At 37.3% G+C, this 12828-nt stretch overlaps 1 protein-coding gene across 3 annotated transcripts in view; it reads right to left on the bottom strand.

The window, feature by feature from the left end:
- Nucleotides 1–2818: 2818 nt before the first annotated feature.
- Nucleotides 2819–12828, bottom strand: part of LONRF3 (LON peptidase N-terminal domain and ring finger 3) — a 20292-nt gene continuing 10282 nt past the window's right edge. For 2 of the 3 annotated variants that reach the window (XM_042028058.1, XM_042028051.1), the window contains 6 exons: nucleotides 12131–12245; nucleotides 11598–11719; nucleotides 10796–10954; nucleotides 9615–9777; nucleotides 8669–8818; nucleotides 2819–7949 (listed from right to left, as the gene is read on the bottom strand). In XM_042028058.1, coding sequence (XP_041883992.1) covers nucleotides 7791–7949; nucleotides 8669–8818; nucleotides 9615–9777; nucleotides 10796–10954; nucleotides 11598–11719; nucleotides 12131–12245 — 868 coding nt within the window. In that variant the 3' untranslated portion in view covers nucleotides 2819–7790. Of the gene's footprint in view, nucleotides 7950–8668; nucleotides 8819–9270; nucleotides 9532–9614; nucleotides 9778–10795; nucleotides 10955–11597; nucleotides 11720–12130; nucleotides 12246–12828 lie in introns of those variants that run through there. The other variant, XR_006016067.1, reaches the window with a different exon arrangement.

The following is a 12828-nucleotide window of genomic DNA, read 5'->3' as shown; positions in this document are numbered from 1 at the left end:
CATCCCACCATGCACTTCTGTGACCCAGTTGTGCCTTTCCAGTAGTGACTTTATGAGTTACGAAAGGTGTGTCTGCCACATTGCTACAGAAAGGTTTACTCTACTGACCCTGATTTCCTAAATATTATATAGTCATCATTCACTGAGGGGTAAAAAACAATGTAAAAGCATGTAAAAAACCCCCCTAATTCCACTATGTTGAAAATCCTTGTGTATGCTCTTTAGCCCTGATAGCGTTTGGACTTATCATTGATAAAAAAATACTTGTAGAACTGATTTTAAAATCATTAATGCTTCAGTAATCTTTCAAAATGAATTTTAGATGGTACATCCAGTACTAATAGTCACAGTACAAATCACTGACTCATCCAAGGAAGAGCCTGAATAACAATTGCTTTGTTGAACTGATTTGCAGTCTAAATTGTGATGTGCAGCTTTCACATTTTCTAGACTGTCTGCAGACTTGCTAAAACCCTTCCACATTATCGTATCATCTATTACCCTGTATTCTACTCATGATAAAACGTCCCTGTGGATGAGAATGAATTTCTAATGTCACATAGAAAAAACTGTTTATTGCTAGCATTACTTTTACAAAATCATTCTGTAGCTCATAGAAAACACAGAAGAGACATGTGCTTGGTTTTCTTTGCCATCACATAATACAGCATAAGTCAGTTACATAAATAAAGTCACTTACATAAATAGCTTAATTCTCCTTTCATTTATATGGAATTATAAATGAAGAGCAGATCTACTGAAACAAAAGATGTTACACTGGCATAAAACTGATATTGACAGCATGTGCATGCTTTCCTTACATAGATTCTTTCAGCCAGTGATTTTTGGGCTTTAACTACTTGAAAGTCATCCTATCCTAAGAAATAAAGTATTCAGTATGTGGCAGCTGAAAGCTGGTCTTCATACCAAAGCTTGGTCTTTACATCAGTTTTCTAGTAGCCTCTGTATATTAATTTTTGGTATCAATATACAATTTATCTGTGTAGTTAAAATATAACATTACTCTTGTCTAGTAAGCGTGACATAACCAGTTCTGTTGTGTAGGTTTTAGAGAACTTGGTATTAGTGACTGATAATAAAAGCCTGTTTGAAAATCAGAAAGACCGTTAAAAACCCATCCCAGCCCTACAATAGTTTAGTAATGCAGTTTCCATCTTCTTTCATCTGTACATGTGGCCAAGAGGCTGAGAGATGGCATTCCTTACCTTGCCCTTGGTTGTGAGTAGTATGGAGCAAAGACCAGGCAATCCATGGTTCCTACAGCAGAGGAAACTACGAAGTCAGCACCTCTTTTGAAGATAAAAACTGTTGCCATTGTATCTTTCACCCAGTCATACAGAGAACTATGGCACACTAAGAGATGTTCCAGGATTTTGTGGCATCTCATTCACAGAATAAAAGCATATTACTGACAACATTTTCAAAGCTGTGGCAGGTCTCAGCCAGGAGCTGCCCCATGGCAAGTCCTTCCCTTTGCCCAGTATGGCACAGGGTCCTGATCCCACTCACAGCAAAGTCAGGACAGGGTGTTGTGTCAGGGAACCGGGGAAGCAAAGGCTGACTGGAAGCAGTGGTTTTCCTTTAACTGCTTTACAGGGTAGAAATCATCCAAAATTGCTAGTGATCATTTTAATATGAAGCATTATGTAAGTGTAGATGACTTTAGCATATTTCAAATATCATTTGAATCAATCTGTGTAGGTACACTGTTATAAAACGAGGACATAGTGAGAAAGTAGTTGGGAAATATTTTGCTATCCTATATTTGGGTTAAATTCTGTTTCATATTGCATCTAGACCCCTCTTTTTTATAACTGCTCTTAAAGCTTTCAAAACTAAAGTTATGACTTAAAAACAATAGCTTAAATCAACACGTTCCCAAGAAAAGCTTCAGTTTTGACTATTTACTATTTCCTGATGAAAATGCACTTCAACCAAAGCTTCCTCTGATCAGACACAAATGTATTTTGTTACATATAACACAGGCCTTGACATGAGTTGTAGGCTCACCATAGGCCTTAGCCTGTGCCCTGGATTCTGAAGTAAATGCAGAGCCTGAACAAGCTTACCTAAGAGGCCAGGAAGGCAACCTGTTACCCCAGCAGTGGCTGGGGCTTAGGCAGCAAGTCACAAGCATGCTACATCTTGCTTAAGTGACAAGGCAAAAGAAGCAGCCCATACATATGTAAACTTGCAAACATTTTTCAAATCTTCATATTTTTTGTAAACTCTTAATCTGAGGTTTATGAATAAAGGTATTATCTAGCTTTCTCTGTGAAGTTGAGTTTGATAGCCCTATGGAACTTCTTAAATGGTCATCACTGAAAACAGTCCTTTCATTCCCACACAGACACAGTTTAAATGTGGCTGGGATGCATTCTTGTGTGAGACTGTAAATGAAAAGTACCCTGGTCATAGGTTTAAATCACAGCAATCTGTAAAGCAAACAGTAATGCATCAGAGGAACCAAAGCCCAGAGAAGTGCAGGGTAGTGCAGTAAGCCAGGCCTTCTTCAGCTCCCATTATTTTTACTTTATCACAGCAACAAAGGAAGAGAGGAGGGGAAATAAAACCAAACCCAAAAAATCCAAAAAAAGCAGCAGCACATATTGTCCTCTTTTACAGCATCTGAGGTTTGAACAACTTAATTCCTATGGTTTGGCTTCTTCACTTCAAGTGTTGTTGTGTAACTGCAGGATCTAGGAGTTGTTCTTTGTTCCTTTATCTAAAACACCTACAAAAAACAGCTCCCATGTAATATTTGTTCACCTTTGTAGTTGTTATGCAAGCCAAAGAGTAAAGAACACAAAAATTTTAATTAGGAAACAACTCTCCACACAGACTTTGTTGGTACAACATAGTTATAAGTACATCTACAAACACATACAGGTTCTTTGGACTATGATTTTTTAAAATATATTTTATGTGACAATGCAAACAAATCCAGAAAAAACCAATTACTTCAAACTTATATAGAGGTAGCTGAACAGTACTCTGTCCAGTGATATGAGAGTATAACTTTTCATTTCAAGTTCATTACAGTGCACAAAAGGATGTTTTACAAACAAATGGAATATACAAGTCCACAAAACTTTTTATTTAAAATGGCTTGATAGATATATTTCTGGCACTCTTGTAACCACATAGCTTGATGGAATTAAATTGGACAAGTATATGGTTCCAAATTAAGACATCTTACACAGATAGTCTTTTGCTCCTCATTTTTGTACTTCTCCCGTTCCTCCTCAGGGAATTATAGAAGCTATTACATTGTTTTTGCTACACTTCTGCTCTGTAAACCTTTGTTCTGCAAATTGAATGTAAAGATTAAAAGGTGCATATGTTTTATATTTATAAAATATATGGCTATGACTATTAAAAAGCTCAAGAATGGCAATAACAGAATACAGGCACTTCTATGTGAGGGTTACTTTAGACCTTATGAAAATCCAACATTAGTAAGCACTTCACATGATACCTGGATGAGTAAGTCAATGTAATACTTCAGGTTTTTATTATCCACCATTTTAATCCTATCTGAGCAGATTAGTTTCTTTCTTCTTTCAGACAATATTTATTTAGCAAAGTGTTTTAAGAGAGTGACTTTGCTCAAACTACCATTTTTCTATAGCCATAAGACTTTCAGTGGTTTACTGGGCTTTGGAATAAACCCCAGCTCCTAAACTATGTGCTGTACTAGTTACAGGTTCAGTTGTGAATTAAATGAGAACTAAGCAGGGGTTGAAAAAAGGGACTGTGTTCATCTGATGTAGGACTTGGGGGAAACGGGGAGCACTACCCTAAGTGCATAGTCCACAGGGGTTTTATGCACAAAAACCCTATAGTTAATTTTCACTTTCTTCTTTAAATAAGTGTTTGTGAACATGTTCTCCATTTCTAAACATTGCATTTAAATACAACTCCTGTCTGTCATTGATTTAAACACCAGTAAAACTTCAGCACCAAGTAGAAATCATCAAAAAAGAAAATTTCTCACAATGAGAACAATCAGCCATTGGAATAATCTTCCCAGGGAAGTGCTGGATTTCCCAACATTGGACACTTGTAAGATTTGGCTGGATAGCCTGCTGGACCATCTTGTCTAGACCATGCTTTTGCCAAGAAAATTTGGACCAGCTGATCCTTGAGGTTCCTTCCATCCCGGGATTCTATGATTATATGAAAAGACCATCTAAAACAGAACTCAACTCTATGAAGCTCTTTCTCTACAGCACAGATTAAGACAGACCTGCTACATCCAAATCCACGTGCTTTTTTTTTTTTTTTTTAGACTAAAGCAATCTTTGGATTAGTAAATCCATGGTTGAGGTGTTCTGTCAGTAAGTAGTCATACAGGGCAGAAGGACAGGCTGAGCAACACATCAGCCATTCAGTCTGACAGCTGGTATCTCTTATTGCTACAATATAATGGAAGATATCAGCACTTAAAGTAATTACAGAAAAAAAGCAAGAGGAACTTCTACAACTAACACCAGAATGTCACTTAAGACTTAGCTTAAAGGCCTATCACACCATTTTATCATTTCATTATTAAAACTACTGAACTACTGTGTAAGCAGCCTATGCATTACTTACACCCCCACAGCAATTAATCAATACTTCTGACCACACAGGAAATGCAAGTTTGAGTCATGATTTGGTTTGTTCGTCTTTTTTGTTTTTAGCAGATGAGCAAGACTGGTTATCAAACTGGCTTTGGTGTCTAGAAAAATGTGAGCAGCCTAAATAAAATACTCCCTCCCCCCATTAGCATTTTATTTGTTCAATGCTGTTTCTATAATTAAACTGAAGGTATTTTTAAATTGGTTCAACTGTTTATTCATGCCTGTGATAAATGTTGCATTTACTTCCTTGTACTTATTTATGCAACTGAAAAAAAATCAGTGATAGTGTGGCATACCTAGATTTTTGTGGTTTTAAACATCATTACTGAAACTTTACCATCTCAATATAATGAAGGCTAAGGGTATTCCTTCTCCAGTTTTTCCTTGACAGGTTTGTGTTCTCTAGCAAATATCTTTCTCAGTATTGTTTTTCATTTCTGATGGAATTTGTAGACTTTAGCCATTAGTCTAGGATGTGTGTGGCCATAGAGCAGCCCCAGAGAGAATGCTATTGTACATGTACAGATGGAATTTTGATTTGTTGTGCATATGCAGATCACCTGTGTGCATTACATGCAGTAGGGTCCGGTGTTTCCAGGTTGCAACAAATGCACTGGGCATTCTCAATGCAGGGCATGTACACGAGTCTCTGCTTAGGAAATTCTGGCAGCTTTACTCAAGGCTAATATTCAAGGCAGAAAAGACAATATTCATTTTAAAAATCAAGGATTTTTTCCATGACAGTTTCTAAAACAATCAAATAGAATGAGTATGTAGAAGACACAGCATGCAGGGTAAAAAAATAATGACATCAGTGAGAAAAAAGTTTAAATAAGATATTTAAGGTCCTTTTCTCACAGATAAGAGTAACAAAAGTGGAAGCTTTTTTTCCTGTGGGAGCAGTATGAGACCCTTATGCTCTGCAATAGTGCATAATGGCTTGTGGAAGAATTGCATTTAATGCAGCTTTACTTCCACACAAGTAGAAATTGCTTTGTTGTTGACTTACAAAGACAAAATGCCATAGCAGGTGTCAGCCACCATCACTTGGTACTGTTCAGAACGTGTAGGTGTTTTTATACATTGTTTACAGCATGCCAAGTACCACCCATGGAGGAAGTGCAGCAATCCAGCAGTATGGAAGGAAGTCATAACATTTCTAAAGTAGCTCAATGCAAACAGGATACAGATTCCATGAGCACCACAAGGGTGAAGCATGTTTGTCTTCCATTTGTTTCTTTGGTACCCTTATAAAAAAGTTCTAGAGAATTTAACAAAATGGGAACAAAGGTAGCTTTCTGGAAACATAACAGTATGGAAATTACTTTTAACTAATAAATATTCTGATGAGCTAATGGAAAAGCACACAAAAATTATATTAAATTCTACCACATTTTTTTTCATAGACGCATGAAATGGCAGAGCGCTATCCTGGGTAAAAAAACCAAATAAGTTTATATCATTCCATAACAGTCTCACTTCATTCTAGTTTTTGCCACTGAAAAGGAGAAGAGTAGCTTAGAATAAAAGGCCCAGTTTTGCTCACATTGAAACCAGTGAAAGTCATAATCAGATGAAGGTAAGAGCAGTCCCAGAAAGTGTTACACTGTAAGCAATAAAAGCAGCAAAACAACTGTATGAACTGTTGATTTAAAAAAAAAAAAAGAAAATCAAACCCAAGATACTTCCTGTTCTCATTTCTGCCCTATTTTTACCTGCATTATGGCTAGAAGTAATCATGCTAAAATTCACTTGCTTTCCTTGGGAGATAACTATTATTAGCAATGCTACCCAATCTCTTAAGAGAAAAGTAATGGCTGGGTAGAGATTTGAAGCTAACAGAAACCTGAAGATTGGGGTGAAATAAATAGCATTTATTACAACATATTCCTTCTTATGTGACACAAACTGCCCTCTGAGTCCTACAGTTCAAAATAACTCCCCCCTCCCCCTCCCATAAACACACACTCCAAAGCCAAATCCCACCAAACAATTAAAAGAAATAAAACTCATCTTAACAGCAACAAGAGTTGATGGAAAAAAAAGAAATCTATGTATTAACCTACAATGAAATGACACCAGTACTTCCAGTTTTCTCTAGGATAAGCCAATTTTCATATACTGCAGCTCTTTCTTCACAGTTGTTTGTAGCCATTGTCCATTTTTGAAAGAAGGAGTTCAGATATAAATTCAACTTCAAGTTACTCTGTTCGGTGAAATATTAGAGGATAGATCCTTCTGTCACCACTATGGTCAATTCCCACTGACATCAACCACCAGTACTTGAATTTACGCAAGCACTTAAACACTTATGCTTAAGCAGATGCTTGACTGGTTGTATCAGGAACCTCGCCACAAGCATAGGATCAACCTTCAACAGCTCTGCTTGAATTAACTCAGACAATCTGTGTATTCAAAGACTTCAAGGCAGGATGCTTTGAGGGGGTTCTTAAGCTACGGTAGAACTGGGGATAAGTAGAAAAATATTTGAAGTATTTGAACACAAATAACTGAAAAATTAACAAAGCAGTTGCTTGTGCACTGCTAGAATCATAATTTTTGCCCCCAGTCATAAATACAGGGTAAAAACACTATAAATAGAGCAGCTCACTTTCCTTTAGTGAATGAACACATAAATAATATACACTTTGAAACAAAACAATCATAGTGCAAAAATAAATTATCAAACAGAAGTTGTGAACATTATTTTACACAATGCTATATAAAACCTGAACCATTTGAATAAAAGACTTTGCAGTTCACTGAAATAATGCATTAACCTTATTGTTTCTGCTTCACATTAAACTGCACAGTTTATCTTTTCCACTAAAAAATAAAAATAAAATAAATTAAAAAAAACCTTAAGATTTTTAAAAGGTTTATGGCAAACAAGATCACTTTTTGTTCTATCACATTTGTTACTAATTTAGCAGTGCAGTGATTGAATACTCGTCTCAGTTCCAAATGGAAACTATTGAAGTATCCATAAACATCCCCTGCTCTTTATAACTCATTCTCTTTGAAATTCAGGCTTGAAACATCCTGACACTCAAATCTGTAAGACATTATTGCAGTTAGATGAAGTTACAAGAGACAGTCTGCAGTCAAGGACTGTGGGAGACTTCCCAGCTCTGCTCCTCACCATCACCGTGATCTTGTACGAGACATGAATGTAAGGACACGTCTGATGCCATTCAAGCGGTCTTTGAGGGATTTCATGGCAAGGAATGGGAGCTGAGCTCTGTTCTCAAGTGGAAGGACAGCCAGGACCCACCAGCACCAGGCTGGCCCATTGGGGTTAGCCTGCAGTCAGTGGGGAAAAAAAAAAATTAGAAGTCAGGATTCATACAGCTAGTAAGGTCCTATTCTTGAGGATTTAACTCTGAGAACACAGTTTTTGATAGCAATGTAGCAAGTAGATAATTTCATTGCCAGCCTAATTGCTTGTGATTACAGGTTGGCCTGAAACAGATTACAAACAAGTGGCACCTTTCCTAAAAATAGGATGTAAAAGGCATTTCTATTAGTAACAACAACATATAGAGTGGGCCTTCTGCATTTTTTTAAATCTATTTTTCCCATATGTTATTACTGACCCAGCTCTTTAGGATTCCTGCCTTCCTTCTCCATACTTTATGACACTATTTAGCTCTTGTTGTTATATTCTGTTATTTTAGGACCCCACCATTTGCAGTCCTTTAACAAAAGTAACAAGTTTCCAGTTGCCTATTTACTTCTCAGTCATTTAATTGGGGAAGTAGAGCAGGCAAAAAGGCAGTTCAGTCTCCTGAGATTAATGCAGTGAGATAAATAGTCTCAGAAAGTTATCAACATTAAATATGAGCTTTTTCTTTGCAACTGTGCTACCACAGGTGTGTGGCAACAGAATTTAGAGGCTCAGTTTGTGTGGGGTAAATGCAGAGTATTCATATTTTCATCTTAGAACACAATGCCTGCCAGCTTATCGGATATCCCTGCTATTTCTGTCTCTAAAAGTTACATAAGCCACTGATTCTGGATACCTGTGGGTCAGGATCCTTAGCTGGCATTGGACCAAAATGACTGAGAATTCGACTTTTGAGTGCTTGCTTGAGGGAGTTAAACCACATATAAGCCTGATCATAGACAGAGTCATGGAGAACAAGTAATGCAACATACTCTTGTCCTTGCACCTGGAATGAGAAATGAGAGGGGGAAGGTTACTGTTAGTTCAGTCTGCATGCTGGGGAAGGCATAGCATTTTTAGGATTTTCTGGAGTGGGTAGGGGAAAGGAAAAGGAAAAAAAAAAGCATGCCAGAAAAGTTCTGGGATAAATACTGAGAGCTCATTTGGTGTTTCCCCTTCTGATGCCCCTTCCCTACCCAAATTCTTTACTTTACCTGTATTCTAAACCAAAAAAACCTATTTGTAGAATTAGCACTTTCTGGATTGTTGTATCAAAAAACCTTTACACAAACATCATGTGAAAACGGAAAAAAGATGATGCAAAGCTTTTTTAAAAAAAGAAAAATCAGTAGAGCCTCAGAGTAGACATTTTATCTTCCCTTTGCACACCAAAAGCTCTTAAGAATTAACACAAGCAATTTTGAAGGTTATGGTGCACCCAATCCTGCTGCTTCTTACCTGAATGGAGATTTTCTAACTGGCTTCCATAAAAATGGTGTCAGGTTCCCCCTCCACCCTCTTATAAATTGCAGTTATTCTGTCCAGAAGAGCAGCAAGATCTCATCCTGGATTCACTTAATCTTGTCCTCTGATAAATACCTCTAGGAAACACTCTTCAGTACATCGGCAGTGTGTGTGCATGCATGTGCTAACTCTTATGTTTCCCACCTTAACCATGAGCAGTTATTAAATACCACAAATTTGGTTTATTAGAAACTTCTACAAAGAAAGAAAAACATAAAAACATACATGCTTAGAATTTCACATGTAATACGGTTTAAATGAAATATTTCTAAATTTACCTTTTGATCCTCAATGTACTCAATATCTGCTGTATTATATCCATCCCGCTGGCTGTGCTGGATCACCTTAAATCTCCTCTTGCCAATGCTGTCTACAACAGAGCGACCATCAGCAAAGAATTCAACATTTCTTATCTCCAGAATGCAGCCATAATCTGCAAACCTATTGAAATCAGAACAAAAGCAAGTAAACAAGTCTTATTCTCTCCACCCTGAGTTCCACAGAGCTGCCATACAGCCAGTCCCTACCACAAAGGTATTTACCAATGTCAGCTCATTTCTATTGTTCATAGCACTGACCTGCTGTAGTTCAAATTATACCACAATTGTTTGCAAAACTATCAGGAAGATCCAGACTGTCTAATCTGATTAATGCTAACTGGATGTTTTGGAATACAAGGAACATCTTATGAAATTGAAAGTTATACAGCTCAGAAGCAGACTTTCTCCAAAATCCTAATATGTTCAAGTCAATTTGTACAGAAGGACAAGTGCAATTCAGAATACTAGCATTATGGAAGGACATGGAAATCTATGAAGAAAAATGTTTTTGCACAATTTCAGCAGATTTTACTTTGCAGGTGGGTATTTTCTGCAAATTGTACTTTTCACAGTGTATACATACCCAGTAGGTTTATAGCATAAAAAGAAGGGAAGAAAGCTAAACAGAGAGTCACACATTGAAGTCAAATTACCTAATACTAACTGTAAATGGTTCAATGTAAATGCTCAGCCAGTCCTTATGAAGGTCCTGTTATACGTCTGCAGTCTCCACTATATTCAGAACAGTGACAATATAAAGAGATCCCATAGTTTAAAGGAATTAAGCCCAAGAACACACCTTACTGCCATTTCGATTTCTTGTGCCAAAACATTCAGTAGATTGGAAAGCAGCAGAAAAATACACTTTCTTTTCATGTGTTACAGGAGGTCTGCAGCTCAATCACATATTACACACGTTCAGCTATGAGTGTTTTGAGAGAACAGACCAGCATATTAGTCAGAACCCAAGTGCCCAAGAGAAAAACTTCAGTCTCCTCAACGTCTTTAACATGCATGATTAGGAAGAAACTTTCTCTACTGGAAAGCTACCACAGATATTACAGCCATGGACCTTTCTGCACCTCTCCACTGGCTCGAGACTAAGTGGATACCTCACATGGTCCAAGCTTTTCACTCACCCCTTGACAGGGTCACTGATGCACATCCCAAACTGTTTGGTGCCAGTCTCCATGCACCTCCGGATCATCAGCCGATAACACGGCTCAAAGATGTGCAAAGGACATGGGACTGTAGGATAAGCCATTGTACACACAAATATGGGAACATTCTTATTTAGGCTGTAAGAAAGAAAGAAAGGAAAAATCAGATATGATGTTTTACCACACAACTGACTAGGTATAAAACACGTAGTAACATATTTTTTTTAATTATGACATCTTTAAATAGAAATTATAACATCTTTAGAATAAAATTCTTAATGAAGTAAGTAAAACCTAAAATTATTTTCCCTTTAACTGACTAAATACTCTAGAAAATTATATACTACTTAATAGCAGACAAATTTTTCATTAAGATTTCTTGATTTGCTAGTAAAAGCATTATTGTATCTCTAGTATTGCTTTTATTTATTTCCCTTAATCCCGTTTCTTCCCTATCCAGTATATTCCAAACCCCATCCTGTCGGACTACTTCTACCTATTGTCTCACTCATAGAGGTCCACTGAAAGCAGGCACATGGCTTTTTACTTTGTTTATAAAGCAACCTTCTGGATTTCTTCTACTTCTCTTTATTGTTTAGCACAGTGTCCAGTTTTATGCTCCCTCAAGCACGGTTTCACCTGGACCCTGCTCTCCGATATCACACGATACAGAGAAAGAAGCACCATCAGCATCTCAGCTCGTGTTCCATAGCAGCCAGAGCCATTCACAGCCAACAGCAGCAGAATTAGAGATGGGATTTTACATAAATGGATTACATACTTGGAAAGCTCTGCTATTTCCTCTTCATAAATCTTCCTCCTTTCAGTGAGTTCTTCTGGAAGATATCTGGCTATTAGCTCCTCCATTAGCACTGTTTTACAGTATTTCCTCATAGCCAAGCACTGCAGTAAGAACACACACAAGCAGTTAGAGAGAACATCCAGCACATCATAGTGTATGGTCCCTGTGAAAAGGGAGTCATCCATTACCCCCATTTACTGATTTCTGTGATTCTATCATCTGTTAAACTTGCCAGCGAAGAGTCAGTTTTTTAACTATTCCCTGTGTTACAGACATTTACTTAGGAAATTTGGAAAGTAAAAATCACCTACAGATTTTTTAAGTACAGGCCTGGTCCTAAGGTTTGAACAGAGACTAGCCATGCTTGGCCACTCACAAGAGCATTTTAAAAGTCACATTCTTCCCAAGTTATGCAATATTTCTTTTGTGTTGGGAAATATCAAGGCTGTCTGCAAGTGAAGTCATTCCTATCACTTGCATTTGAACTGATGCTGAAAAAATCCAAGGATTACCTCTGAGAGCCCTTCCTTGCACAGGGGACATTTTGGGTTGTGATCCAGGCATCTCTCCAGACATTTGAGACAGAAGGTATGTCCACAAGGTGTAGTGACAGGTTCATAGAAGAGCCTGGATTGGAAAATCCAAGAGCAAAAAGACAACAATATCGTGTACTAAAGTAAAAGAAAAAAGTTGCTACCAAAAATAGCTGAATTCATTCACTAACTTAACTACTGACTACTGCAGGGATAAAGTTGCTTCTTGCTTTTAATTTCTTCAACCAACTTCTGTATTTACTCAGTTTACAGACTTTTTTTATTGCCACCCAACATGAAAGGCAGCCCATGAACTTTGACTTCAGTGAATGTGAGGGACAACATTGTCACGAACTTCCAACAAGCCAGTATTTAATTTTCCTCTCTGTGAGCAATAAAGAGAACTAGAAGTTGGACCATCTGACTTCACTAATGAAATTGAGCAATGCCTGCACAACTATTACTGTGGAAATGTTATGATTACTTGTATGTGTAGAGCTAAGCACAAAATACCTATTTGCAGTAATAGCCCACATCAGTAACTGCAATAAACAGGGACTTGGCAGCTCTGGAATAAACAGTGGAGCTCAAAGATCCTGGAGGTCTTTCCAACCTAAAAAATTTTATGATTCTATTATTGCCAGCTCTAATAGGCATTCCTCTTTTTTTTTTTTTTG

This window comes from Corvus kubaryi, unplaced genomic scaffold (genome assembly GCF_017639235.1).
Source record: "Corvus kubaryi isolate FWS band 111438036 unplaced genomic scaffold, C.kubaryi_AGA036_p1.0 130, whole genome shotgun sequence".
Classification (NCBI taxonomy): domain Eukaryota; kingdom Metazoa; phylum Chordata; class Aves; order Passeriformes; family Corvidae; genus Corvus; species Corvus kubaryi.
The sequence above is the reverse complement of the archived record's forward strand: the minus strand, read 5'-3'. Positions and strand labels throughout refer to the sequence as shown.